Genomic DNA, 24,592 nt, shown 5'->3' with positions numbered 1-24,592 from the left:
ATCCGCAGCGGAAGGAACTGGGAGCTAGCTCCTGCATGTACCAAGATAACAGATGACCTAAGTTACCAGGAGACTCATCTCATCATCATCTACGACCTCGTCCACCGCCCCTGGCCGTGACGCGGGTGCGTGCGTAGTCTCGTGAGAGCTTCCCAGATACAACTTCATCTTCGCCGCTGTCGCCCTCGCGGCAAGCATCTTTTCTACCAAATTCTTCAAAACTCCCAGAGCCCGTCATCGACCATGAGCAGCGCTCCTCGCGAGAAGGCTCTTCTCCTCGAGCCCGAGCCAACCGAATCAGGCGAGACCGAGACCGCCAACGAGATGGATGCTGCCCCTCCCCGGCCGGCGAGGCGCCCGTGGAGACGCTTCCTTGCAATCTTTGCCGCCGTCACCGTCTTGTATCTTCTCTTGAGGCCGCGCTTCCCGCGCTTGAGACGGCCTTATCTATGTCACGGCCAGCCAGGCCATTCACCGTTTGGTCGATTCCCTCAGGAAAACGACCCATTCCACTTCATCCCCTGTACCAAGGAATCGGTGTTGCCAGCTCTGGATGATCCTCATCCCGAACGCACCTGGGCAAAGACGTTTGACACTAACCCAAGACATTGGAGCTGGGGAAACGTCACAGAGGGCCACGAAGAAGACGTTGAAACCCCTCACCACCAGCCTTACAGACCACACAATCCTCATCATCCTCACAACCCTGACAAACCGGGCGAACCCGGCGGATCTGACGAGTCCGAAAGACTGGGTAGGCCTGGAAGGCATAGACACCCCAGGCCGCCTCATGAAAACCCGTACGCTGATCGCGGCATCTACCTCTGTGGGTTCATCGATGTCCCCCTGGACTACACCAACAAGTCAGACAAGCGTATTTCTCGTCTCGCCGTGACCAAATACCAGGTCTCGGGGCTTGCTCTTCGACACCCCAAGAGCCGTCACGACAAACCTCGCCGCGGCGCTGGCACCAAGAGCGAACGCACCATTGTCATTGAACCGGGTGGTCCCGGAGGCAGTGGCACTTCCATGGCATGGCGATCTTCGGAGGCCATCTCCCAGCGATTAAGCGGCGGCAAGTACGACGTCCTGGGATGGGACCCTCGCGGCGTCAACGCCTCTTTGCCGGCCATTTCCTGCTTTCCCTACGATGTGGACAGAGACCACTGGTCAGTCCGCATGTCCGAATATCGTGAGACATCGCCATCGCCTCGGGCCCAGCTTGAATTTTTCGACGCCATGAGCGATTCCGTTTTCAACGCCTGCAAACAGATTTACCAAGATATCCCCCGCTTCGTGTCAACGGCTTTTGTGGCGCGCGACCTAGAACAAATTCGTCTGGCCCTGGGCGAGGACGCGCTCACGGGATACTTGGTCAGCTACGGGACCGGCATTGGACAGACCTATGCCAACATGTTCCCCGACAGCGTGGGTCGCATGATCCTCGACGGAACAGAGTATGTGCGCGATGGCCGCCTTCTGGGCGGTTTTGGCTGGACTGCCTTGGACAACGGAACCCACGCCTTCCACGACGGGCTTCTGGGAGAATGTGTCAACGCCGGCCCGGACCACTGTGCGCTGGCCAAGCCTGTTGATGGACGTGCCGTCACTCTAGACCATCTCCAAAAGCGAATGGAGACATTGATCCGGTCCCTCATCAAGCGGCCGCTCCCCTCGTACACCGCGTCCTCGGGACCGTCCCTGATTACGTATTCAACCCTTGTCGGGGTACTCTACTCAGCCATGTACAACGCCAAAGCATGGCCAGCACTGGCACAAATGCTCTTCGAGCTGGAAGCGGGCAACACGACCCTCGCGGCCGTCATGCTGGAGCGCAGCACCTGGGAATACGATCCCACGAAGCCGCCTCCGCCCAGCCAGCAGCCCCCAGCCTCCGGCGAGCTCGGCTCCTTGGTCATCTGCGCCGACCAGTACGACGCGCCCGAGCCCGAGGGTGGGCTGGACTGGTATGAGTCCCTATGGGCCAACATGACCGCAAAGTCGTGGATTGCGGGAAACTCTCGGTTCCAAGACGTCTTTCCCTGTCGGCACTTCACCGACTACTGGTCCGAGCCGGCCGAAGTCTACCGCGGCGACCTAAACAAGACGCTGAGCAACCCCGTTCTGCTCATTGCCGAGACGTATGATCCCGCCACACCCTTGCGCAACGGGAGGCGTCTCCTGAACGAGATGGGCAGGAATGCCAGGCTGATTGCGCACCATGGCTATGGGCATTCCTCCAGGGACACGTCTGCCTGCACCGACGAGATTGCCAAGGCGTACATTCTGGAGGGCGCCTTGCCCGATGACCAGGAGACGGCGTGCTATGCGGACGAGAAGCCGTACTTGTACGGCGTGAAGGGGAGCGGCGCGACGGCCCGGAGAGATCCCCTCGATATCTGGGACGAGCATCTCAGAGAGCTGGCTATACTGAATCCGCGACTGTTGGTATGATTTCGTGAAGCGAAAGATGTAGCTGCAGTTGTGGCGGGTGGATTTCTTTTGGTCACAATGTCCGTGCTGTGACATGTTGTGTCGTGTGATGTGTAACCAGGATACGTAAATCAAAAAGACTTGACGACGCACCCAGTAAATATGAAGTGATTCCAGGGTAGAGTAAACCGCCACACGTCCGAGCACGAGCACACGACCCGCAACCAAGGCCAAGTCACGGAGCCGTGGATCACGACGAGCGGCTGGGAAAGCATGCACTGCACAAACGGCCGTTGGGCAAAAGAATGTAGAACAAAGGCCTTGATGTCAATGCTATCGAAGATGTTGACGGAGCGACCGAGTAGAAGAACAAATACAAGTAATGACGGCGCGAGTTGTGCGCCTGGCAACACGACGCACGCCAGAGTTGTTGTTGGCCAGGCTGAACAAGACGGTCCTATCCCGCAGGCCGAAGCTGAGCATTTCCACTTCCGGGCATGAGCAGCCCTCGAATCTTCTCGTGGGTATGGCACGTCTCTGTTTGAAGTCCAGTACAAGATGAAAGTGAGTGGCGTTGAGTGAGAGAACACTCCTGCAGCCGGCACACTAAATGACGGGGTCTCTTGAACCTGTTTCTGAAATCTTGAGGCAAAACTTGTGCCAACGACAAAGACTTTGGCTTGGAATCGGCTTCTGCTGCCGCGAGGGGGGAAAACCCTCTGCCACGACTCTTTTGCCACCCTCCGGCGTTTCACATGTCTCGTCAGACACGATGCTGGCTTCGGGCAAAGGCTCCGTCGGGGTGGTGAGCGGTGGAAGATGGACACATGAGGAGACCACAGAGTGATGGCTAAAGTTCATTCATATGCGTGAGAAGAATAACAGCAAGAGTCTCAAGTGCGGTCGTGGACACGCTTTTCTTTCTTCACCCACGCACCGGGCAGGCAGCTTCGGTGTCGACATTTTCGACCGTGTCCTACTATTGCCTGTGGTGGCACAGAAAAGATGCTATCGAAGGAATGGCTGTGATGGGAAACAGGGAATTCTCGTCTCCGAGATGGACTAAAAGTCGATCTATTTGAGCGGCTGACTGCAAGAGAACAGACCGGCGAGTCGAGCTGGCGGACACAGCGGAGACTTGCACGGTTTATCGGCTAGAAATAGTGAATCAATGCGCGGAATTATTTGTTCTCTCGGCCTGCGTGATGCTCCGCCTTGGCTCGCCCTCGCCCTGTTGCTTTTTCCCCTTTTCCTCATAAGAACAGGGTGCCGACGGCATTATAGCATGCATTATGCATCGCCTCCGGCAGAACGTGTAAGACGGATGCTCCACACCCCCCCGGGCGGCAGCCCCGGACCGGCCCCGTGTTGCCCAAATAGGAAATTTAGCCTCCAACTTCAAAACACCAGGCCTCCTGGGAGTCCCAGACTCCTCCTCCCCTTGACCTGTGGCACGTCACGGAGGCAGACGTCAAGCCCCACCCAGTCTTTTCTTCTCGCCACTCACCGTCTCCAGTAGAATTCCACCGCGCTCACGAGGGAAAAATGACATCATTACACACGAATGCCTGCGGAGGAACCTTGCGGGCCGGGGTCCGTTGCTAAGGCCGTTGCCCAAATATTAGCTTCCAACTTCAAAACACCAAGCCTCCTCAGAGTCCTAGACTTAGACTCCTCAACTCAAATTGTGGCACGTCGCGGAGGCAGACGTCAAGAGTCGCCTCGTCTTTTTCGCGCCACTCGCCGTTTCTAGTAAGTTCCACCAGATTCGCGAGGGAAAACGGTGACACACCAACGCTTCCACCACCCTCGCGGCCTCTGCTGCAGCCAGCCCTGTGTACAAGCCATGGTTGCACGGGAAGCATTTAGCGCTGCGCCTAGAGCGCTTCCCGCTACCCAGACAAAATCCGTCATCGCCGCACCACCGGATGACATCGACTCCGTGGGCCTTGAGACGTAGCATGTCACGATGTTCCCATTACTTGCCAGCCCTTGGGGTCTCACCAAAGTACGGACTTTGTTTTAACTGAGCTTTTGTCGACGGCCAGACCAATCAGCTTGGTTGGCAAGGTCTGCTTGGGGGCTTTACGAGGGCCTCAACTTGTTGGATATGCCTGCCAAGGTATGAAAATGCCATCGTACGCATCTCAGCAAGCACGGCTTCCTGTTGGGGAGTGGGACTACGGAGGGCTTCTTCCGCCCGCCGCCAAAAACACCCAACGACGGGCCGCCGAGCCGGTGGACAACTGTTTTTGCAGGTTTGCCAGAGCTCACCATGGTTTCGAATTTCCCGCTCGGCTTGGTATCACGGCTGAAACCCCAAGGAGCCGACACGGTCGATCAGGGTCAACGTAAAATGCCTGATTGCTTCGAATACACAAGACTGCGGCGAGGCGCTCGAGTATAAGAGACACGTTGACGGCCCCGTACTCGATTCCATTTCGCTCGCCGTCGTCACTTATAGCATCTGTTTAAACGTTTTTGCCAAAGGCATCTCGCTCTGCTTGCCCTTTTTTTTTTCTTCTCTTCGACTTTGACAGTTTTAGACTCGTCTCCTACCGGTTAGGTTTGACTATTACCTGGAAGAAAGCAGGCCTGACTCCCTATCCCTGTCCCCATCCCTATTCTTATCCCGCAACAAGCCCTCCGGAAAAAATGTGCTTGAAAGCCGCTCTCGTGGCGTCGGCGCTCGTAGCCGCGCGGCTCGTCTCGGGCCACAGCGCCATCATCAAGGCAGTCGGCGACGCCGGCGGCGCAGGCTCGGGCCTGGGCGTCGTCCCCGGCACGCCGCGCACGGGAACCGGGCGCAACCCGTTCCAGCAGGACTCGACTCGCTTCCGCGGCGCGTCGGCGGACACGTTTGGCGAGACGCTCGGGGGCGGGCCCAACGACCTCGAGGCCGGCACGCAGGCCATCATGGCCCAGAACGGCGACAAGCTGCCGCAGGTCACGCCCGGCGGCAGCCTGCAGATGACGGTGCACCAGGTCAACGCCGACGGTGCCGGGCCCTACACCTGCATGATCAACGCCGACGGCCAGGGCCAGAACTGGCAGGAGATCCCGGTCACGCAGAACATTGAGGGCAGCGCGCGCGGCCGCAACAACGCCGGCAGCAAGACCAACCAGAAGCTCGTCGCGCAGATTCCCGCCAACCAGCAGTGCAGTGGCAGTGCTGCGGGCCAGCAAGGCTTGTGCATGGTCCGGTGCCAGAACCCTGCCCGTGCTGGTCCCTTTGGTGGTGTTGTGCCCGTGCAATTGGCGTCTGGGAAGGACGGGAATGCTACTGCTACTAGTCCGGCTGGCAATGCTGGAAACGCCGGAAATGCTGGCAATGCCAATGCTGAAAATACTGGAAACGCCAATGCTGGCAATGCTGGCAATGCCAATGCTGAAAATACTGGAAACACCAATGCCGGCAATTCTGGCAATGCCGGCGCCGCCAACGCCGTTGGAAACACGCAAGCCAGAGGCAAAAAGGCCGCCTCTCGAGGCAGCAAGAACAAGGCCAATAAGGCCGCCGCCGCCGACGACGACAACGCCAACGACAAGCGCGGCGTCGACTACGGTGCCTTTGCCAAGCGCGTCGACAGCAAGTCTCGTGCCGTTGATTTCACCGCATAAGCTGGAAAAGCGCAAACCCAAAATCACAAGCACAAGCATGTACAAACCACAGTCACGGTAATCGTATAATCGAAACTGCAGTGCAGCAGCTGGAGAGGAAGACGGGGCGGGAACAGCGATCTGGCATCCGTTTCGGTCCATGAATACACGTCTCATTGTACATTTTTTTCTCCCGTCTCCTTTTCCTTATTGCCTTGATCTGCCGTCGTGACTGCTCTGCACACTACGCACAATCCTCCGCGTCGTGCCTTGACTCCTGGCCATGTCGACCGATGCCATGGGGTGACGCAGCCGCAGTCGAGGAGGAGGTCTGGTTGTCAAAAGTGGGTAGAGTCCGAATCTGGCAATTCCTGAGCCGCGGTTCCGGAGATTCGGCTGAACCCGGCCGGGACGGAGCCGTGCCGCGACGTGGGTCGATCCACGGGGTTTTCTTACTCTTTTGCCGCTCGCACCCTCCCTCAGATGTGTTATACTAGAGTGATGAATCGCATGCGTCCGCCACAGCAAGCTTTCTGCGCGTCCACGTTTCAGGCTCGTTCCTGTCTCTGAGAATCGAACCCCCACGTGATGTACGTGTTGAAATACTAGGTGTAGTTTCGACAGTTGTCAATTTCTTAACCCACAGCGCCTAGGTTGGGGGATATCCTCAGTATGAATACATCTTAGCCCTTGTATAGATAGTCCTCCACAGTGCCATCCGCTCGTAATTACTCGCTTAATCCAACAGCTAGATACAGCTGCGAGATTCCTAGAGATTCAGTGGGCTGGATTTACACAACCAAAGCCCAGAACAAGCTTCTTTGCTTTGCCGCGCGGTCATCCAGACGTCGCGTCTCGTCGCGGCAGGCAACTCGCGCGCAGAGACGAAGAGACGCCCCGACGCCCACGCGCCGGGGTCAAACCTCTGGCCCGCTTATGGAGTCCCATCGGTCAAGACACCATTCGACGCAGACGCAGCTCGGAAAGATGCATCTGATGTACTTCTCGTCGTCTGGATTGGGACACTTGATGATGTCGCCGGGGGCGCAGTGGCAGTCGGTTTCGCATTGGTACAGCATCGGCATGTCAAACCTGCAACGCCGACCGGCCATTAGCATCATCCAACGAGCCGCAGCCGTATCGGGCACACTCACGCCTCGGGGCAACAGATGCGATGCAGCGGCTCGGTGCTGACCAGGAGCAGGATGGCCAAGAGCAACCGACGCCGTGACATGACGCGGCTGTTGGAGAAAGTAAGCATCGTCAGCTTCATTTTCACACAGAGGGGTTCGGGAGCCAACTCAGTTGTGTGCCCGAGCGCATGAGGATCAAGTAAGTGATGGAAGATGAATCCAGGACCGAAACAGGACGCCAGGCCTCGAGTCTGCCTGGCCTCTTCTTAATTCACCCCCGGGAAGCGACTAGGCCGGCTGCATGGCAGATCGAATCAAGCTCGACGCGGCGCACTCGGGCCCGGCCATTTCGTTCCCCTTCTCGGCCAACCGAGCACCCGCGACGCTCGCATCAAGCCAGACTTGGCCTTTTCGCGATGCCCGGCCTTGCTAGTCCGCATCCCCCGAGAGCAAGGAGCCGGCGCAAGCGCGTACTTGTTCCGAAAAGGGCCAAGGTCACGTGCTAACTCGACTTGACTTTGTCTGCGCATTTCCTCGTCGAACCTCGCCGGACGCCACGAGCCAACAAACACCACCACCTACGCGGCGCCGTCAAGAACTTGTCATCATACACGACCACTGGGGAGCGAACGTCAAATGAGCCGCACAAGGCCCGGCGATGCTCGGGCGTGACCTGCGTCCGCGCCCGACGCCCCGTCACCACACTACGCGACCACCTGACCTGCCCGGCGTCGTGATGCTCGCCGCGCGCACTCGCCCTGGTCATGTTGCACAATCAGCCTTCACTTCGCCGGGGATCCTGCTCGCATTCAGCCTGCAAAGCACGTCTTCAGTCTGTTATTTCGTCTCTGCTCCCTGAAAAGTCCCACGACTTCGTTTCCATGTGCCAGCCGCGTCCCGCCGTATGACGTCACGCAGGCATCAAGAGACTGGTGTATTTGCACGAATATCGGGTCGTTAGTGCCATGAGATACAGAATATATACATCAAGTTTCACATATATACAGCCGCCTTGGCCTCCCTCCCATAGCTAGTCCACCCTTGGCCGCTTTCTCGAAAGGTCCTGCACAGGCCTTTGCATCTTGCTCAACCATTTACCTGGGCTCCTCTGCACTTCGCACGGCGGAGAACGAGCCTCTCGACTTGCAACGAGGTGAGTGGGTGACGTGGCACGCTGGTACGAAGGCGCCTTCATCGATTGTAAAACGAACGACTTTAACGCCTTCCCAGATGCAGCAGCCGCTTCTGGTCGAGGCGTGGGGGTATTAGAATCTAGGGTATCGTACGCGGAGAGTGGGTAAGGGATAGAGGGGGACACGTCAATATAGTTGAACTCGTCGTCGGGGTACTGCGCGGTGGGGATATCTTCTTCCTCTGCAAAGTCAACGGCATCACCAGGAGTATGCGACTGGCCTCGGTTTACACCAGTGGCAGCCGTGCCCTCAACAGAGCCACCGTCAAATGTGACGGCGGGGTCGCAGTCACCCGACAGAGACGTCTCGTTCGATTCGTTTTCGTAAAATCGTCGTCGCATGCAGTGGGGTTCCATGTGTCCGAATTCGGACCCAGAAAACGACATGGATCGCGATGGCGGATTCGTCAAGTAGTCGTTTGAATCAGTGTCCGATGGCGATGATACAGATGGCTCCGATTGCGCATCCTCGAAGTGTCGAGGCGACAGAGGTTCCTGAGAGTGCGCGTCGTCGTGAGGTTTCCCTTGGATCGAGTCGGGCTCGGCGCTCATTACAGCATCATTTTGAAAGAAAACGCCGCCAGCCATGAAGGGTAAGGGGGCATCGTCGACGCTGCTAGGCGCGGTACTGAGAGAATCGGTTTCCGAAAAGGAGGCAGACGAAGTAGAGTGTGCGTCGTGACGATCGAGGTAATCTTCGGGAAGGTAGCTGGCAAAGTAGCGAACAATAGAGTCGTATGACTTGGTTCGGAACAGTTGCAGGGCATGGTGCCACTGGTCGGTACCCATGAGCTTCGGGTTGGCGATTATTTCGACGGCCAGCGTCTCCAGAGACTCGGTGAGCTCACGGAGTCGCATTTGTCGCCGTTCGGCCATCATGTCGTGAAACTCGTGGGTAGTCTCCGCGTCTCGAGAAATCTCGAAGACATCGTGGTGGAAAGCCTCAGGGTCTTGGAGTGTAATAGAGAACGTGTTGTAGCGGTCGTGGAGGGTAGTAAAGAGGTCGTCTCTCTTCATGCCAAACTTCCAGGCCGGCCATGCCAGTGTCGGATCTTCCATCACGGACACGGACGATGTGAAGGGAAATGCCTACTGACTGTCGTCGTTGAAGGGAGTCGGCACGAGACGAGCCTCGTTGAAGCAGCAGAAAATCGAGGCCAAGTGTGCAAGAGGCACAAAAGGCAAATTTAGATCATGGGGACGGTACTCAAATCCATTGCGAACAAATGTTGACGAGACAAGTCGTGATCGTTAGAACTGGTGTATCGTGGAGAAAGGAAGAGTGGTGGGAGATTTTCAGTATGGGTCTCCATGGGCACCGTGACGAAAACACTGGAACAGCCCATCGGGGGAACCACGTACTAGCAACATCAGTCTCGGGCCCAGTCCACAGAAACGGAAGTGTGTGAAGTGCGCGCACTGCGGCCTGAGGCAAGTGGGCGTCACGCCAATTCATTGGACACCATGCCCGATGATGCACAATCGTGCCTCTTCGCTGGACCAATCATGAAGAGGCTGTTTCAGTGACAAGCCATTCGATCGCTAGTCGATGGGTACCAGGGGGCAACAGCGGGTCCAAGTGGAACCACATGGCGACCCTCCAGCATGTACGGATTGTTCACGGACAGTGAGCCGGCTATGAGAGCACACTGTCCTGCACCTGTGGCTGTGAGGCATCGTGGCTGAAAGAAGAAAACAGAACAAATCACCCACCCATGCGGTTCAGCAGCTGGGCGAAGCCGCAAGTCGTAGTCGTCCCGAGGGTGGCGGTGCGCTTGATGGAGGCGCAAACGTCAGCTGGACAATGCACAACAAAACTTCGTCCTGGTCATGCGCGATCATGCTTGCACAAAGGACCGCGGCCTTTGTCGTTGTTCTGTTCGCTGTCGGGTTTCCTCCTAGTCCTGCATGAGACAATTTGTGCCTCCTTTTTTTTTTTACAAAAAAAATCCTCCAGTCTCGTTCATCATTTTGTTGACCGTTTGGAGCCATCCATGTTGATGCAACAGTGTTGGATGGCCCGCCCGTCTCGTGAGCGCCAAGAGCCCAGGACCCAGATACTACAATGCTCGCCTCCGATCTTGATGGCTGGACATGGCTCCGAGTACCAAGCTGAGGCACATATATATCATATGCCTTCTGCTCCACACTGCCTCGCCCTGGGGTGTTGAGAGACCAGATTGAGGTGCGGGCTCTGGCCACACTGCTGGACAGTATCATCTCGTGAGGATGAGGGCCCGCCGTCTCGTGGGATCAATGACTCTGCCTCCTGAGGCTGATGTCATGCTCCTCCAGCCTATGAGAAGAGGCGGACCCGGGCTGGCGGCTCGTCAGCAGGCCTCCATGCCGTCAAAGCCATTCACCTGGGCACCTCACGTTCCCGTGTCGGTGATGTCGGCGTGGTCTTCTGCGCTGCTCGGGACAGCCCCGAGGCCATCCAGATGTCATTCAAAGGCTGGCCCGTTGCCTCATGGAAACTTGCTGTTCCTGCATTTATGCCAACGCGCATCCAGCCACGGTTGAAGAGTCTGTTTGTTTGACCTGGTTTCGTTTCCCTCTTGAGTCTCGACATTCATTGCAGTCGTCCCTCCATCTCGCGAGGCCTGGCTGATTGATTACCCCTGCGCCCGACCCTCAAATCCGCCAGCCAGCCTGCATGTGGCTGCCAATCAAGTCGCCTGCTGACGCCAGTACTCGGACGCCGGGCCAGTCATTGCCAAAGCCTCGTCTGCGCATCAAGCCTGCATCTGCTGCGGTTGGCTGCCGCTCCGGCCCCCCGTCACCCCCTGCCCTGACGTGCTTCTGCCTGGCCGGGCCCTACAAGGCCCCCCGTTCGCCCGCGCTGGAGCCGCTGGAAGCTTCCCGCCCCTCCCCCACCGGGGTCAGTGGTGCGGCTGCTGCTGCTGGTCCCGCTCGTCAGGTCGGCCCGTCCACGGCTGTCAAGCTCCAAAGTCGACTCGCCCGCAGCCCCATCGCTGCCTTCATAAGTCGTCATTTTTCCAACGCCCCATGGCCCTTCTCTTCCCGGCTTCGCCAACAACCTCTCCTCATGGCGGCCGAGCACAGGCCCGAGACCGCCTCGGAGGGGGTCTCGGAGGAGCGCACCGAGCCGTTTTCTCAATCCGAAATAGATGCCCGCTTCAACCGCTTCGGCGTCGAGGACGCGGGCGCCGGCCCTCATGACGAGACGGTTTCGTTAGACGACCTGCATGTCGAGGACCACCATCACAGGCAGGGCATCCGTATCCTCGTGCGGCCCCTCACAAAGTCGAGCGGTACACGACCCATGAATCCCGGAAGCGACAATTGCCGCTGGCTCGCGCTCCGTGCCGAAGTTGCCTCGTCCGACCAGCCCGAGCACAAGGTGCTTGCTGTGACTCAGACGTCCAAAGATATCAAGTTTTCCGTCCGCATTCCAGGAGACAACCAGGACGATGCCTCACGCCCACCTCTGTGGTGCGAGCTGTACTACGATCCCGCCAGCGACAAGGTCATTTTTCTGAACAAGTCCGATGTTCCCATCTCGCTGCACAAATTGTCGCAAACCACCACGGGGAGCCCGCCTCCGGATGAATCTTACATCATCAACCCCATCTTCATGAATGCGTTACGACCAGGAACGTGGCGCATCAAGGTTCGCGAAATCGCCGTCTTGGACTTTCGCATTCTGGAAAAGCGACCCGTCACGTTGTACCAGGCGCGGACTGCGCTGCCCCGCCAGCCATCGTCGCTCGCCGACTTGGGCCGCACCCCCAGCACGAAGAGGGCCTTGAGCCCCGACGAAGGCGACAGGAGAGCCAAGCGTCGCATCTCGGATGCTTCCAGCGAGGCCGACGACGGGGTCATCATGTTTCTCCGTCCTGCCGCCGACCCGCTCGTGTTTCCCCTGCCAAACGGGAGGGAAAGGAAGGAGCTCTCTGCCGCAACAGGGCACGCGCTCCTAGATGCCGACAAGGGCGACACCATTGCCGTGCCGAGCGTGTGTGAGGTGGACGAGTACTACCTGACGAAGCGAGACCCGATTGCCTCGACCGCCCTGTCCGCCGTCTACACGGCAGATTACTCCAACGCCCCGGACAAGATTGTGACGGTGAAGGTCCTCAAGACGAGGGTGGCAAACGCGGGCGACAAGCCCTTCGTGCACGAGCGCAACATCATCCGCCAGGCAGACATGTGGCTGCGCGAAAGCCAGAGCCAGGAGAGCCTGCAACACGAGTCCATTGTCCGATACTACGGCGGAGACGCGCGCTATCTCTCGCTGTACATGGAACACATCGACGCGCCAGATCTGACGGCCCCGAACCGGTGGAGGAACAAGCAGACGGACTTCTTCACGGGGACGCGGCACGACGCGATGCGCATCCTGCGCGACATTGCCGGCGCCCTCGGCTACATCCACGACAGGCAGCTGGTGCACAACGACGTCAAGCCAGGCAACATCCTGTACTCGCCCGAGCGGGGAGCCGTGCTCTGCGACTTTGGGCTCTCGACGCCGGCCGCCAACTCCCCGTCGAGCGGGGGCACGCCGTACTACGTGCCCCCCGAGTTCATCGGGACAAACATGCGCGGCCCCGCGTCGGACGTCTGGGCCCTGGGCATCACCATGCTGTACGCCCTGCGCGAGATCTCGTTCCCCGACAGCAGGGCGGGGCGTCAACATCCAAGGCCGCTGTACTGGCTCATCTCGGGCGTTAACAACCCCGGCGCGCCTCACAAGCACGGCAACGGCCGCCCTGCCGCCAGTCAGATGCGCGCCTGGCTGGAGGAGATATTCGAGGCGAGAGGGCGTCTCAACCCGGCGGACCGCCTGGAGCGCCTGGTCAAGGACATGCTGACGCCGAACCCTAACCACCGCATCACCATGGACAAGGTGTGGCAGGAGTTGTTGATTGATGATGCGCCAGCAAAGGCTGGGTGATGTGCGTGTCGGGAGTTGATGTATCTACTGGGTTGGAGTCGGCCGTTGTCTCTTTCTCTCTCTCTTTCTCTCTCTCTCTCTCTCTTTTTTCCCTCCCCGTCACAAACGTAATGATGTCGTCTTTTCTTCTTTTCTTTGTCTCGGCAGCACAGCCAAAGCTTCCTCTCAACCGTGTACATCGCGCCTCTGTCGTTTCCTTGCAAGCATACGAGTAATGATGGGTAATGGGTAAGTCCTAAGCAGTGGCCTGGCCTGGCCCGGAGCACACAAGACGCAGCTAACAGCTGTGTCAGGGCAGTGACGGACGGCGGACGGCGGTCTTGTATACCCGACATGTTTGGTTTCATGTTTTGCACACTGGCATACGTGATATCTTGGCAATGTTTGTCCATGTACATACATGTGTAGCGACTCGCGGCACCGGCTGGACAGCGTCGCCGGCGCGCATAGATGATAGAAGCAATGATTTTCCGCCCTCCACATGTCCCCGTGTCCCCGTGTCCCCCCCAGGGTGTCTTACAATGGGGAAAGAAGGCCCACGTCTCACATCTCACAGGCCGACCGCGAAGCCCGAAGCCAGGGCGACGACGCCGGCGACGACGCCGATCAAGTTGGCGGCGGCGGCAGCAGCAGCGCTGTTCTTGGCGCCGGACGTGCCGCTCGGCGCCGGGGCACCGGTGGTTTGGGCGCCCTGGCCGACGGTGTGCACCTCGACGCCCTTGGAGCTGGTACAGTTGGAAGACGACCTGGCATCCTTGGAGAAGCGAATGTCGGCGCAGTTGTAGAGCGCGGCGCCGCTGGCGGACGTGGTGACGACCTGCAGCGAGGCCATGGCGCCGTCCTGCACGTCAATGGGGACGGGGAGCTTGTCGACGCACACGGTCCCCTTGCCCGTGACGTTCCAGAACTGCGGGGTCAGCGAGACGTTGAAGTTGGTCGCGTTCTCGCCGAGCCCCAGGTTGACGAAGACGTAGGACCAGGCGTGGTGCAGGTCGAGCTCGAGGGGGCCTCCCTTGAGCGGCCAGTCGGTGACCTTGCCGGCCTTGTAGTCGACGCCGGCGCCTGGCGGCGGGAGGGGAGGGCGAGTCAGCAAGACGCGCGTCGCAGAGTGAGGGAGGGCCTCGTGTGCTTTTTTCCCCTTTTTGTCGCCCTCATCTGGGGGTGCAGAGGTTGGGCATGTCACCTACACGGATACTTCCACTGGGTGTACTTGGCTTCGCCCTCGGCGGAGAGCGTGTCGGCCCGCCAGGGGGGATACTTGAGGCCGAAGTGGGCGGTTGCGCCGTGGACGGCAGCCAGGCCGAGGACGAGCTTGCGCAGCATTGTGGGAGACGGGGGCTTTGTTTTTTCTTGTCAATCTTGTCTTGTCTTGTCTTGCGAGGGGGCCGGCGACGGACGTTGGGGTTGTCTGGCAGAAAAGGGACGAGCAGGGGACGAGGAGGCGACCCGGTCGAACTTATAATCGTTCGACGTCTGGGCTGGAGCCCAACCCGACGACGACGGCGGCGGCGGGGGAGGGTGGTTGCGCAAGTTTTTTTTTTTTTTCCTTTTCGCCCTTGCCCCCTCTTTCTTCTGATGTTGGTTCCCTGACGTTGGGTCGATGTTGGAATTTCTGCGCGGTGGATGCCAGCCAGCCGTCGCGTGGTCTGGGAGTGACGGCGTGGGCAGGGGTCCTGCACACGGCTCAATCAATTGCTGCGTTGGTTGCTCGGTGTATTTTTTATTTTTTATTTTCAAGTTTTCGTTGCGAAACGTGGCTTGCTGGCGGGCTGCGAACGACGGGGCGAATCAAGCTTACATGCGTCTGTCTTTTTTTATTTTATTTTATTTTGTTCTGTTTCTGGGGTGCAGCTGTCCTAGTCTGTCCGACGGCATCCCTGGATCCCATCCTGGGCGCGCACGTGGGTAGCACGTCTGGGCAAAGGCTTCGTTGAATGTCGAATCCACGCTGGGACTGTGGGACTGCGGGACTGCAATGCAGAGGGCACTACGGAGTATCAAGACTCGAGAGGGACGAGAGGGACACGGCCGGGCACTGCTTGCGGCCATTGATCTTACTCTTTTTCTCCTGTACTCCGTGCGGCCGTTGGAATTGATTGCAAGCTCGGGCTGGCGGGAGCGGCTGAGGAACCGGCAGATCTGAGCGCCGGCGGACCAGACAAAACTTGCTCAAATGCACGCAGAGCGCCGGGGGGCACGCAGGGGGGTGATTTGGTTCGAGTCCATTCATCGCGCCTGAAGCTGCGCGATGCTGAGCGCCGTGGCTGACGTTCCGTGTCCGGAGTAGGTGCGTGGCTTTCTCTGTCGTGTGTGCCTGCGCGGCATCCGTCGTGCATCTAGAGACGGAGACTTGGTGTCATTCAGGACGGGGCGGCACGGGACGCGACTGCGAGCCAAGAATGGCGTACCGAGTGCTATTGGCACATGTTGAGCCGACGACAGTTGACTGGTCTGGCATGGAGCCCATCGCGAGAGACATGTCGGGCACTTCGTCGAGGCGTGGCGGTACTTGCAAACCAAGACTCGGCTTCTGGCCATGCGGACCAGCATCGCACAGCATCACGGCACGCGTGGCCGAGCACGCCGTCAACACTCCTATAGCCTCGTGTCCGGCTTCGCTCTCTGCTCCGCCAACACCTCCTCCCTCATTCGAATCACAACGTCCGAGGGGCCCCCCTTCCCAAACTTGACCAGCGCGACTCTCTCCCAATCGCCGCCCCTATCGCCGCCCTCCAGCTCGGGCCCGGGCTTGTCCAGCGCCAGAACCACGCGGTGGTCCTCCTCTCTGAACAGCAAGTGGTACGGGCTCATCACCTTGTCCGCCCACGAAATCGTCGCCGTGGGGTGCCGTTTGCCCCGGTTCGTCTCCGCAGTCACCCTCCGCCGCAGGAACGAAACCAGCTTCTTCCGCTGCGCCGTGTAATGAAGCGGCCCCTCCTCCAGGGCAGACGTCGACCCCGTCAGGAACCGCCCGAGCAGGCTCATGAGGTATACCTGCGGCGGGAAGAGCGTAATGGAGCCCGCCGCGGCTCTGTCCAGCCACGACTGCACCGGCGCGAATTGTGCCGCCGTGTGCTCCACGCCGCCGTCGGGCGTGGGGAGGAGCATCTCCGATGGCACCGATTTCTTGGATATCGGGAGCATGTAGAGATACATCTGCGTGGTGAAGCGCTTGGGCACGCTAGTCGGTGTGATCCAGCGGGTAAAGGGAATCAGTCCCGCTGCAGTCCCTCGTCAGCACCGGAGCTGGCAGGGAGCTCGGGGAAGGGGAAGGGCGCAGGGAGAGAAAGACCTGTCTCGGCCACGGCGCCAATGGACTTGAGGAAATCGCCAAACTTGACCTTGTGTCCGTGGATGTTCTTCCTCGCCTCGTCCCTCTGCTTCGCCGACAAGTTTACGAGTGTGCCGTCCTTGGTCGCCAGCAGGATTCCTGTCTCCTCAAACGTTTCCCTGATGGCACCCATTCTGTACCCCGGGCCATCTTGGTGTCTCTCGGGGCTCCCGGGGCCGGGAATGCCACCGTCGTCTCCGTCGTGAAATGCATCTAGGTTCCCGCCTGGGAACACGTGCGCCGATGCAAATGATGTCGACGTCTTGACTCGATGCAGCAGCAGGATCTCATTCGTGGGGGAGAGTAGGAGGACAGACGAGCTGGGCCGGGGCTCTTGCCCATCCGGCTTGGGACTGGCGTCATGCGTTTGAGAGGCCATTGTGCCGACTGCGGAGAGCTTGAGAGCCCGTGATGATGATGAGATTGGTCGGATGGCGATGCCGCCTGCGCGGGCTATCGGGCGGCTTGGGAATGGATCATGCACCACTCGCCTCCACATGAGACGTAGTGAACAAGCCATGAATACCACGTCGAGTCGAGTCGAGTCGAGGCATCTGTTATGAGGACGGCCAAGGTGGCGGGCGGGAGGGGGTTGCTCAATGTTGAGCCGAGGTCCGTTTGGGATTCGTAGCCCAAAGTCTCGATTGATGGTGACTTCTTTTTTCTCCGCGCGCGACACCAATTGGAGCCCGGGCTGGCAGCACGGAGTGGGAACCGCATGACGAGACTGCAACCACGTGATTTAAATCATGAATGTTCACATCACTTGCCAGTCGGCGGCATCTAGTCCTTACTCCATACTCCAGCGCATATACAACAAAACCGGCCATCTGTTATCCAATACTTCGATATTTCGTTTCGTCATCCATGAGCAATGCTTGTCCCACCCGAAGAAATCAATATCTCTTTCTCTCTTTGCCTCTCGAGTTCACCTTCCACAAACAGCAGATACTCCTCAACTCACACCAGCTCTTCAAGTCAACAGGATTAACTTCTTCGTCGTATCCAACGCGACTGAGTTGTCCGCTGTTGAGCCAAGACGCCAAGTCTTCCAGGACGATTGGGTCATACAGCAGAATCTTTTCGTACCACGATGGATTGGCAGGGTCCGTAGTCCGTGGTGCAGTCGTGACGGCCTTGGTGATGTGCGCAAATAAGCAGGCCTGTGCATCTGTTGGCGTCATTGCAAGAGAGAGTTCCGAATCGTTGTCGACCAACATGGCCAGATCGACACGTTGCGGTGAAGAAAATGTTGAGCTCGGTGATGAATGTCGTGATGAATCCAAAGTATCTGCCAAGTCAGACTCTGAATCCGGTATTTCAATCACCTTGACGGCCTTCGCCTTTTTAGGAGTGGCGTTACTCCCGGCCGTTCGCTTCTTGGTTGGCTTAGTAGCAGTGCGTTTCGACACTACTTGCTTGTCTGGTGTTGGTCGTGAATCCTTCCCCGATCTTCCCCTGGGTCCTTTTGGTGTTTCGGGAGCCTGCACAGCTGGCAGAAGCTCCTGTGTCTGGCCATCATCTACTGAGCCCTTCCGCGGGCGGCCGCGCGGCCGTTTCGTCGGGGAATTGGCGGCAGCCGTGAAAAGCATTCGTGCCTCTTGGCCGCCATAGCCAGACTGCTCCCGGCACTGGTGGAGAAGAGCTATCATTGCCGAACGCCGTTTGACTGGTTTGAAGCCGTATCGAGATATCTCTTTTGACAGTTCCGTGTCGGTATAGTCTTCAAACGTCGGTCGTAAAGCACAGCTTGTGACTCTTGGCAACGGATGCTCTTTGCCTGCAATGTCCGGTGAGCTTGGAGCCTCGGATTGAACCGATCGCTTCCCCATCGGCGGTACCTTTGGCTCCATGGCGCTGAGGACATTTGAAACATCTGCCGTAGTATATGTCGCTTGTGATTCTGAGACATGGACATCTAAAATATCGACAACTAACTCGTTTCCGTTGTCGCTACTCTTTGCAGACCCGGGATTGCAAGTTGGAATCGGCATGTCGTCGCCTTTAAAATATCCAAAAGGGTCCACGATACCCGGTGTCTTTAACAGTTGCGGGCTGGTTCCCGTCAGATTGACCACTTCGACATCAAACAGATCACCGTCTGCATCTCTGGCTGCCGCATCCCAAAGTTTGGGCCGACCTTCAGGCGGCTCAATAGCGTCACTATTCAAGGGGGTTATGAAATCAGCGTAATCAAGTTGGTTCGAATTCTTCATTGTGAGCTGCAAGTCTCTCAAAAAAGTTGGCGACTGTTCCGTGGCTAACTGGCTCGACGTTCCAAACACAAAGTCCTGCTTGGCAACTTGCCTTAGTGCCGTTTCTGGAGAAAACAGTATCGGTTTGAGGGGCTCCTGCTGTTTCGTTGCTTTCGACTGTTTCTTACGAGACTTGGTCTTTTTCGACGTCTCAACCAACGGCCTGGGATTCGCAAAAGGCCTTGTATCTTGCACTCTATCTGCAGTCTCACCTTGGGTCGATTTCCGATAGGCAGCTGTAGCGAGACTGGTAATAGTTCTGGGCTTTTTCCGCACCGTCTTTGGTCTAGCGGCGGAGTTCGCAATGGTCGTGGTCGTAAGATCAACAGCCGATTCGGCTTTTGAAACTGCGGTCTTTGTCTTTTCCGCGCTTGATCCATCACTCTGGCATAATGCCGTTCCTCGAGTGGCAGCATTGCCGCACATGTACGCAGAAACCATGCTTCCAAACGACTTGGCAAAATCATCCTCGTTGTTCGCACCTAGATTTTCCCGTGCTGACGATGCGTCAGAATCAAGGATGATGGCTGCTTTTTCCGTAGGAGGTGTCCAATCCTTTCTCCGAGCCATTGCGGGCTCTAGTAGTAATGGCTCTTCGACGCTGCATTTCGTGGCTTCCATTTGTTCCAATGATGCTGGGCCTTGTGACGGAGTTGTCGCTCGGCTCCGACTCTTACACGCCGTCTGATTTGAGTCTTTGTATAAAATTGCTTTCTCTGCAAAGACACCGCGCTGACTGGCATCTTTCTCAGGCGTCTTGGGCTTGTATTTCCTCCAGGGTGGACATGAAGCTATCTCCTCAACCAAACTGGATGTTACCTGGCCGGATGAATTGACCCCTCCTATTGATGCATGGGAATTTCGTAGCAGTGGTTTGGCTTGTGGTGTATGTTCTAGAGTGCATAAAGGGGTATCAATTTCGTCCACTATCATCACCTTCTGACGTGTAATGGATGGGCTCAACTTATTGACCTCGGCGCATTGTGCAGACTTCCATAACTCTCGCGCGCTCTTCAAGGTCGATTTTGGGCCGCTGGGAGTAACCACGGGTTTATCATCGCTTCGCAGGGCTGGTCTCTTCAGCTTATCAGACAACATGTCCTGCAAGGTGGGCAAATCTGGCGATGAGGTCGGAATAGTATTTACGCGTCGCCTCGACCCCTGCAAAGGGGACGTCAAAAAAACATGGGGAGATGCCATAGCCCCAGAAACATGGATCTGAGAGCACAAGGCGCATCTCAGAGCCCTGGGGTGCAGCAGAATGTTGTTGGGCGGCTGATGCCGCAATCTTTATCCTGCGAAAGGGTGGATTCGAAGTACGGAATACTGAGCAACCGATCGCTGAATCGTGTCGGGCAGATCTCCACGAAAGCACCGCGTAGTCAGGTGATCCGTCACATGACGCACAGAAAACACTCCCCGCTCCACGAAATTATCGAGCCGGGTCAAATTTGACTGACTCTTCCAAGCGCTTTTTTTGGCGACCACATCGACGTCGGACAACTCTTCAATTCAATCCCAAGACAACCTCCGTCACCACACAACCGGCGAAAATGGAGAACGACCGTGGCGAGATCGTGGATCTGTACGTTGCATTTGGTCATGTGTTTTAATCGCCCTCGATACAATGCGAATCAGCTAACTTCGTCTCATAGCTTCGTCCCCCGCAAGTGCTCTGCTACCAACCGCATCATCAAGGCCAAGGACCACGGCTCTGTCCAAATCAGCGTCGCCAAGGTTGATGAGAACGGCCGCGCTATCAATGGCGAGAACCTCGTCTATGCCCTCTGCGGCTTCGTCCGCGCCATGGGCGAGTCCGACGACTGCATCAACCGTCTTGCTCAGGCTGACGGTCTGTTGAAGAACGTGTGGAGCCACCAGCGATAAATGCGCTTGAAACGACAAAGATAATAAAGCCTCAAAACACCACTGTTCTCATTTCGAGTCTAGCGGCGCGAGCCGCAGAGAGTCGGAACGAGGAGACAAGACGGAAAAAATCTTTTATGGCAACATGACGATTCTCATGGGCATTTTCAGGGCAATCAGGTCGCACTGAAGGAATTTCTGGGTTGTGGATCTTGGAGAGTTGGCTGCATTTAGCACATCCAATTCCAAAAAGGCGTTTGGACTCGATTTCGAGACAAGCTGAAATTCACATAGCACCGATCTCCCTTTGACGAATTTTCGATGTGCCGACGTGACGTACCAGTGAAGATGAAATTTCCAATGTCTCATTCACAAATCCCGGCTAGCAAAGTCTCCTTGGACTGGCGCCTCGTCGCCAAATTTCCCTGACCGAGGATTCTGGGGCTGCTTCGATAGCCTCCGTGCCGCAGATCAAACACTGGCCTTCAAAAAGCTGTGGTGGCAAAGTTTCGCGCCATGGTACAGATACGGGTCAGACATGTGCTAATAATCCAATGCTGTCGTTTAAGAACACCTGGCAAAAAATGCAAAATCTTGACTTGGGTACTAGTATACATGGAATACTCTAACTTCCCAATTCGCACCGTATTCTACATGCCATTCGCGATTCCATCTTTGTATGCGTCCAATGCTCTGTCTCTACATTTCTTGTGGTCGACAATTGGCTTCGGGTATCCCGACTTCTGTGCCTTGGTGCCTGCTCCTCGACCATATGGATCATGGATTTCTTTCTTGTCCAGATTTTGCAGTTCTGGAACCCATTTACGGATATACACCCCTTCCGGATCAAACTTCTCGCTCTGGAGAAGCGGATTAAAGATTCGGAAATATGGCTGAGGGTCAACGCCGACGCTAGCACTGAATCCCCAGCCGCCATTGTTGCTGGCAAAGTCGCCATCAATGAGGTGCTCCATGAAATACTGCTCGCCCTTGCGCCAGTCAATGAGCAAATCTTTAGATAAGAACGAGGCGACAATCATTCGACAGCGGTTATGCATGTAGCCATTGTGGTTGAGCTGTCGCATGGCAGCATCAACAATGGGAAAACCAGTGCGACCCTCACACCAAGCTTTGAAGTGCTCCTCGTCGTAGGACCAGGCAATGTTGGAGTACTCTGGCTTATATGGCTTATTCATACTACTGGTTGTTAGGAGTGCGATGTTGACGTACGGTTTGATGTTGGTATACTCACCATACGTAGGGCCAGTGGACAAGAACGTGTTTGTAAAAGTCACGCCAGGCGACCTCGCTTATCCAAACTCGAATGCCTTCATTGCCGCCGTCTAATCTCTTCGTCTTGTTTCTGTCCCTAGCTGTGCGGACGCACGTACGACTGCTGATAGTTCCGCTGGCGAGATGTACCGACAGAGAGGACGTTCCATCCTCTGCAGGAATGTTCCTGTTATTGCTGTAACCACCAATCTTTTCTTCGCAAAATTTGTCCAGTCTCTCTTTGGCAGCAGTCTCACCTGCAGGCCACAGAGAGTGGAACCTCTTCTTTTCCTCCTTTGAAAGTTGCTTGTTTGGCGGTGCCTGCGGAACGTCGCATTCAAACAGCTCCTTGAACTTCTTCCTCGCCGTTTCGGGGTTTTTATGTGGGGGATCAAAGAGTTCAAGCAGTTCCAAGTCAGCGTGGATATGAGCAATCCAAGATCGATACCACGGCGAATAGACGGCATACTGGTTTCCGGAGCCGCTTTGTAGTTGTCCCGGAGGCACGACACAGCTGTCGTGAACGACTTCAAACGATTTGCCATTCTCTGCAAGATCGTGAACCATGCTCGCTTCCCGGCGAAGCTCATCCACCTCATATTCCATATTTGCGAACAAGTGTCGACTTCCCCACTGCTCCATCAACTCCAATATTCGATCGGGGATTTGCTTTCTCTTCTGTACCGCTTCGACATAAAGGGGGATGTCTTGTCTCGACAGATCCCTTTTCAGTATTTCCAAGGTTCGTAGAATGAAGTCCACCCGCACCGGCGAGGTCAAGTGAGCTTCAAAGTCTTGTGGGCTGACAATGTACATGCAAATCAAGGGCACCGCAGCCTCCTTTGCCTTCTCGCTGGCCAGGGCAAGAGCTCTGTTGTCGTTACAGCGCAAATCCGCCTTGAACCAATGGACTACAGCATCCTTGACTTCCACCCTTTTGCGTTGCTCCGCCGTATCTTCCAGAGCAAAGATGAGGTCTTCTATAGGCCGTGAAATCTCATTGTTATTGTATGCGCGAGCTCGTGCATTGCTCATCTCTGGTGGATAGTATTTTCGACGCACTATGCCGTACTTTTCGGCCTCTTTAGCCAGCGGATGTGGTTCGTGGAGGCCATTGGCAGTCCTTGACCTTTTGGCAGTGTTGTCGTCGGTGTGGTCTGGGCTTGATGGCTTGCGTTTCGATGATTTTCGAGCCATGGTAGCAAAGGTTCGGCAACGGTGGGCTCGGAGAGGGAGATGAGCGATACTCGAGTCTGTTGGAGGGAGGTATGCAAGAATTGATCTCTGGCCAAACCCGAAGCTGTAGAGACGCGACGTTGGCCTCATACGGTCCGTTTTTAACAAATTAGGTCGAGGTGCAGAGGGACGCACCGCAGATGGAAGTGAAAGAAAGCACCGCTGCAGGATGAATTTTTTGCGATGAATCGTTTATTCGATGGGCGAAACCATTACCCGGGTGACCTCTCTCGCACACGCCCCTTTGATCACAGTCGATGATGGCATGGCGTGGGAGTCGGCCGATGTGGAGCGCATCGAAGCGTTTCTCAAGATCGGGTTTGTGGCTTGCATCTTTCCACCGCGCGATCGAAACTTGCGTACCGTGCAGGCCGGGGATGTCTTACCCATATCGCGCGGATCGGGTTAGTGAGATTATATGATATATCTGTAAATGAATCAAGAAAGCATTGTTTGACAAAGTGTAGCCACCTGCCCTGAAGCCGCTTCTCACCTTGGTGGGTGATGGTGAGTGAAGCTCACATCTTCTGCAGCAACTTACAATAAATAATTGCTCGGATGACTAACGACTGTAGAACACACTCCATGTCGCTCACACAAACTAACTTACTACCAGACTACTACCAGTAATTGCCATCATCCTTCGACCGTCGCTCCAGTGTTAGTGACAGCTGTTGGCCATGGTTGACAGCTGATTTGACAGCTGATTTGACAGCTGATTTGACAGCTGATTTGACAGCTGATTTGACAGCTGATGGCAGTTGCCCAATAACAATGTAGGAGGGTGATGTTGCGTGTACGTACCCTGTACTCTCATGGCCGCATCAATTGTCGTCGTTTTCTGATTGCAAACAACTTGCCGGCCCAGCATGAATATGGACGGCATCGCGCTCGCTTTCGCTTCGAGAACAACAAGGTGTGGCTTCATCTCAAGACTGCTGCCGTGACGCGTTCCACAAACCGTGGGCGTATATTAATCCCGAGAAGCATTTTGCCTCAGTAGTCATCACTCTGGGCCTCGCAAAAAGTGTTTGGCCCACCCACAACTTTTTCTCCGACAACAAAAATCTGACAGACACAATTTGCCTCCTTCACTTGAGAGCCGAGACACAATCCACCTATACAGGTCTCTTTCTGCACATGGTGGACTGGGACCGTGGTTTGTATCCAGGTGATACAGACACCATTGCCTCCCGTTGGACTGTCGGGGTTTGCCTGTGCTTTTGTGCTTGTCAGCGTTTGGTCCCGACCTTGCTCCTCGTCTGTAACGGGCCTTCCGAGTTTTCGCCAAACACGCCCTTACATCCATTCGTTTTGTGTAATACAACGGCGGGTTTCCCATGTAAGTCTCACCTA

The 24,592-nt window shown here is 56.5% G+C and overlaps 9 protein-coding genes across 9 annotated transcripts; 4 read left to right on the top strand and 5 right to left on the bottom strand.

Annotated features, from left to right (window-relative positions):
* Positions 1-243: 243 nt before the first annotated feature.
* MAM_07423 (protease) lies at positions 244-2,454 on the top strand (the record flags this gene model as incomplete). The annotated part of the gene is made up of 1 exon (XM_040826221.1): positions 244-2,454. One exon carries the CDS (start codon positions 244-246, stop codon positions 2,452-2,454), a length of 2,211 nt encoding a protein of 736 aa, XP_040675734.1.
* A 2,634-nt stretch (positions 2,455-5,088) lies between these two features.
* MAM_07422 (CAS1 appressorium specific protein) lies at positions 5,089-6,054 on the top strand (the record flags this gene model as incomplete). The annotated part of the gene is made up of 1 exon (XM_040826220.1): positions 5,089-6,054. One exon carries the CDS (start codon positions 5,089-5,091, stop codon positions 6,052-6,054), a length of 966 nt encoding a protein of 321 aa, XP_040675733.1.
* Positions 6,055-8,196: 2,142 nt separating this feature from the next.
* On the bottom strand, positions 8,197-9,417 carry MAM_07421 (uncharacterized protein; the record flags this gene model as incomplete). Its single annotated transcript, XM_040826219.1, has 1 exon — positions 8,197-9,417. The coding sequence occupies one exon, from the start codon at positions 9,415-9,417 to the stop codon at positions 8,197-8,199; it is 1,221 nt and encodes a 406-aa protein (XP_040675732.1).
* Positions 9,418-11,014: 1,597 nt separating this feature from the next.
* Positions 11,015-13,276, top strand: MAM_07420 (Protein kinase-like domain protein; the record flags this gene model as incomplete). The annotated part of the gene is made up of 1 exon (XM_040826218.1): positions 11,015-13,276. One exon carries the CDS (start codon positions 11,015-11,017, stop codon positions 13,274-13,276), a length of 2,262 nt encoding a protein of 753 aa, XP_040675731.1.
* A 550-nt stretch (positions 13,277-13,826) lies between these two features.
* MAM_07419 (uncharacterized protein) lies at positions 13,827-14,599 on the bottom strand (the record flags this gene model as incomplete). The annotated part of the gene is made up of 2 exons (XM_040826217.1): positions 13,827-14,338; positions 14,464-14,599. The coding sequence occupies 2 exons, from the start codon at positions 14,597-14,599 to the stop codon at positions 13,827-13,829; spliced, it is 648 nt and encodes a 215-aa protein (XP_040675730.1).
* Positions 14,600-15,871: 1,272 nt separating this feature from the next.
* On the bottom strand, positions 15,872-16,986 carry MAM_07418 (NUDIX hydrolase domain protein; the record flags this gene model as incomplete). Its single annotated transcript, XM_040826216.1, has 2 exons — positions 15,872-16,497; positions 16,569-16,986. 2 exons carry the CDS (start codon positions 16,984-16,986, stop codon positions 15,872-15,874), a joined length of 1,044 nt encoding a protein of 347 aa, XP_040675729.1.
* Positions 16,987-17,503: 517 nt separating this feature from the next.
* Positions 17,504-19,432, bottom strand: MAM_07417 (Structure-specific endonuclease, subunit SLX4; the record flags this gene model as incomplete). The annotated part of the gene is made up of 1 exon (XM_040826215.1): positions 17,504-19,432. The coding sequence occupies one exon, from the start codon at positions 19,430-19,432 to the stop codon at positions 17,504-17,506; it is 1,929 nt and encodes a 642-aa protein (XP_040675728.1).
* A 983-nt stretch (positions 19,433-20,415) lies between these two features.
* MAM_07416 (Ribosomal protein S21e) lies at positions 20,416-20,749 on the top strand (the record flags this gene model as incomplete). The annotated part of the gene is made up of 2 exons (XM_040826214.1): positions 20,416-20,447; positions 20,518-20,749. The coding sequence occupies 2 exons, from the start codon at positions 20,416-20,418 to the stop codon at positions 20,747-20,749; spliced, it is 264 nt and encodes an 87-aa protein (XP_040675727.1).
* Positions 20,750-21,378: 629 nt separating this feature from the next.
* MAM_07415 (photolyase) lies at positions 21,379-23,197 on the bottom strand (the record flags this gene model as incomplete). The annotated part of the gene is made up of 2 exons (XM_040826213.1): positions 21,379-21,925; positions 21,981-23,197. The coding sequence occupies 2 exons, from the start codon at positions 23,195-23,197 to the stop codon at positions 21,379-21,381; spliced, it is 1,764 nt and encodes a 587-aa protein (XP_040675726.1).
* Positions 23,198-24,592: the final 1,395 nt, after the last annotated feature.

The sequence above is a fragment of the Metarhizium album genome (assembly GCF_000804445.1).
Source record: "Metarhizium album ARSEF 1941 chromosome Unknown scaffold_31, whole genome shotgun sequence".
Classification (NCBI taxonomy): domain Eukaryota; kingdom Fungi; phylum Ascomycota; class Sordariomycetes; order Hypocreales; family Clavicipitaceae; genus Metarhizium; species Metarhizium album.
This window is presented reverse-complemented; position numbering and strand designations above follow the sequence as displayed.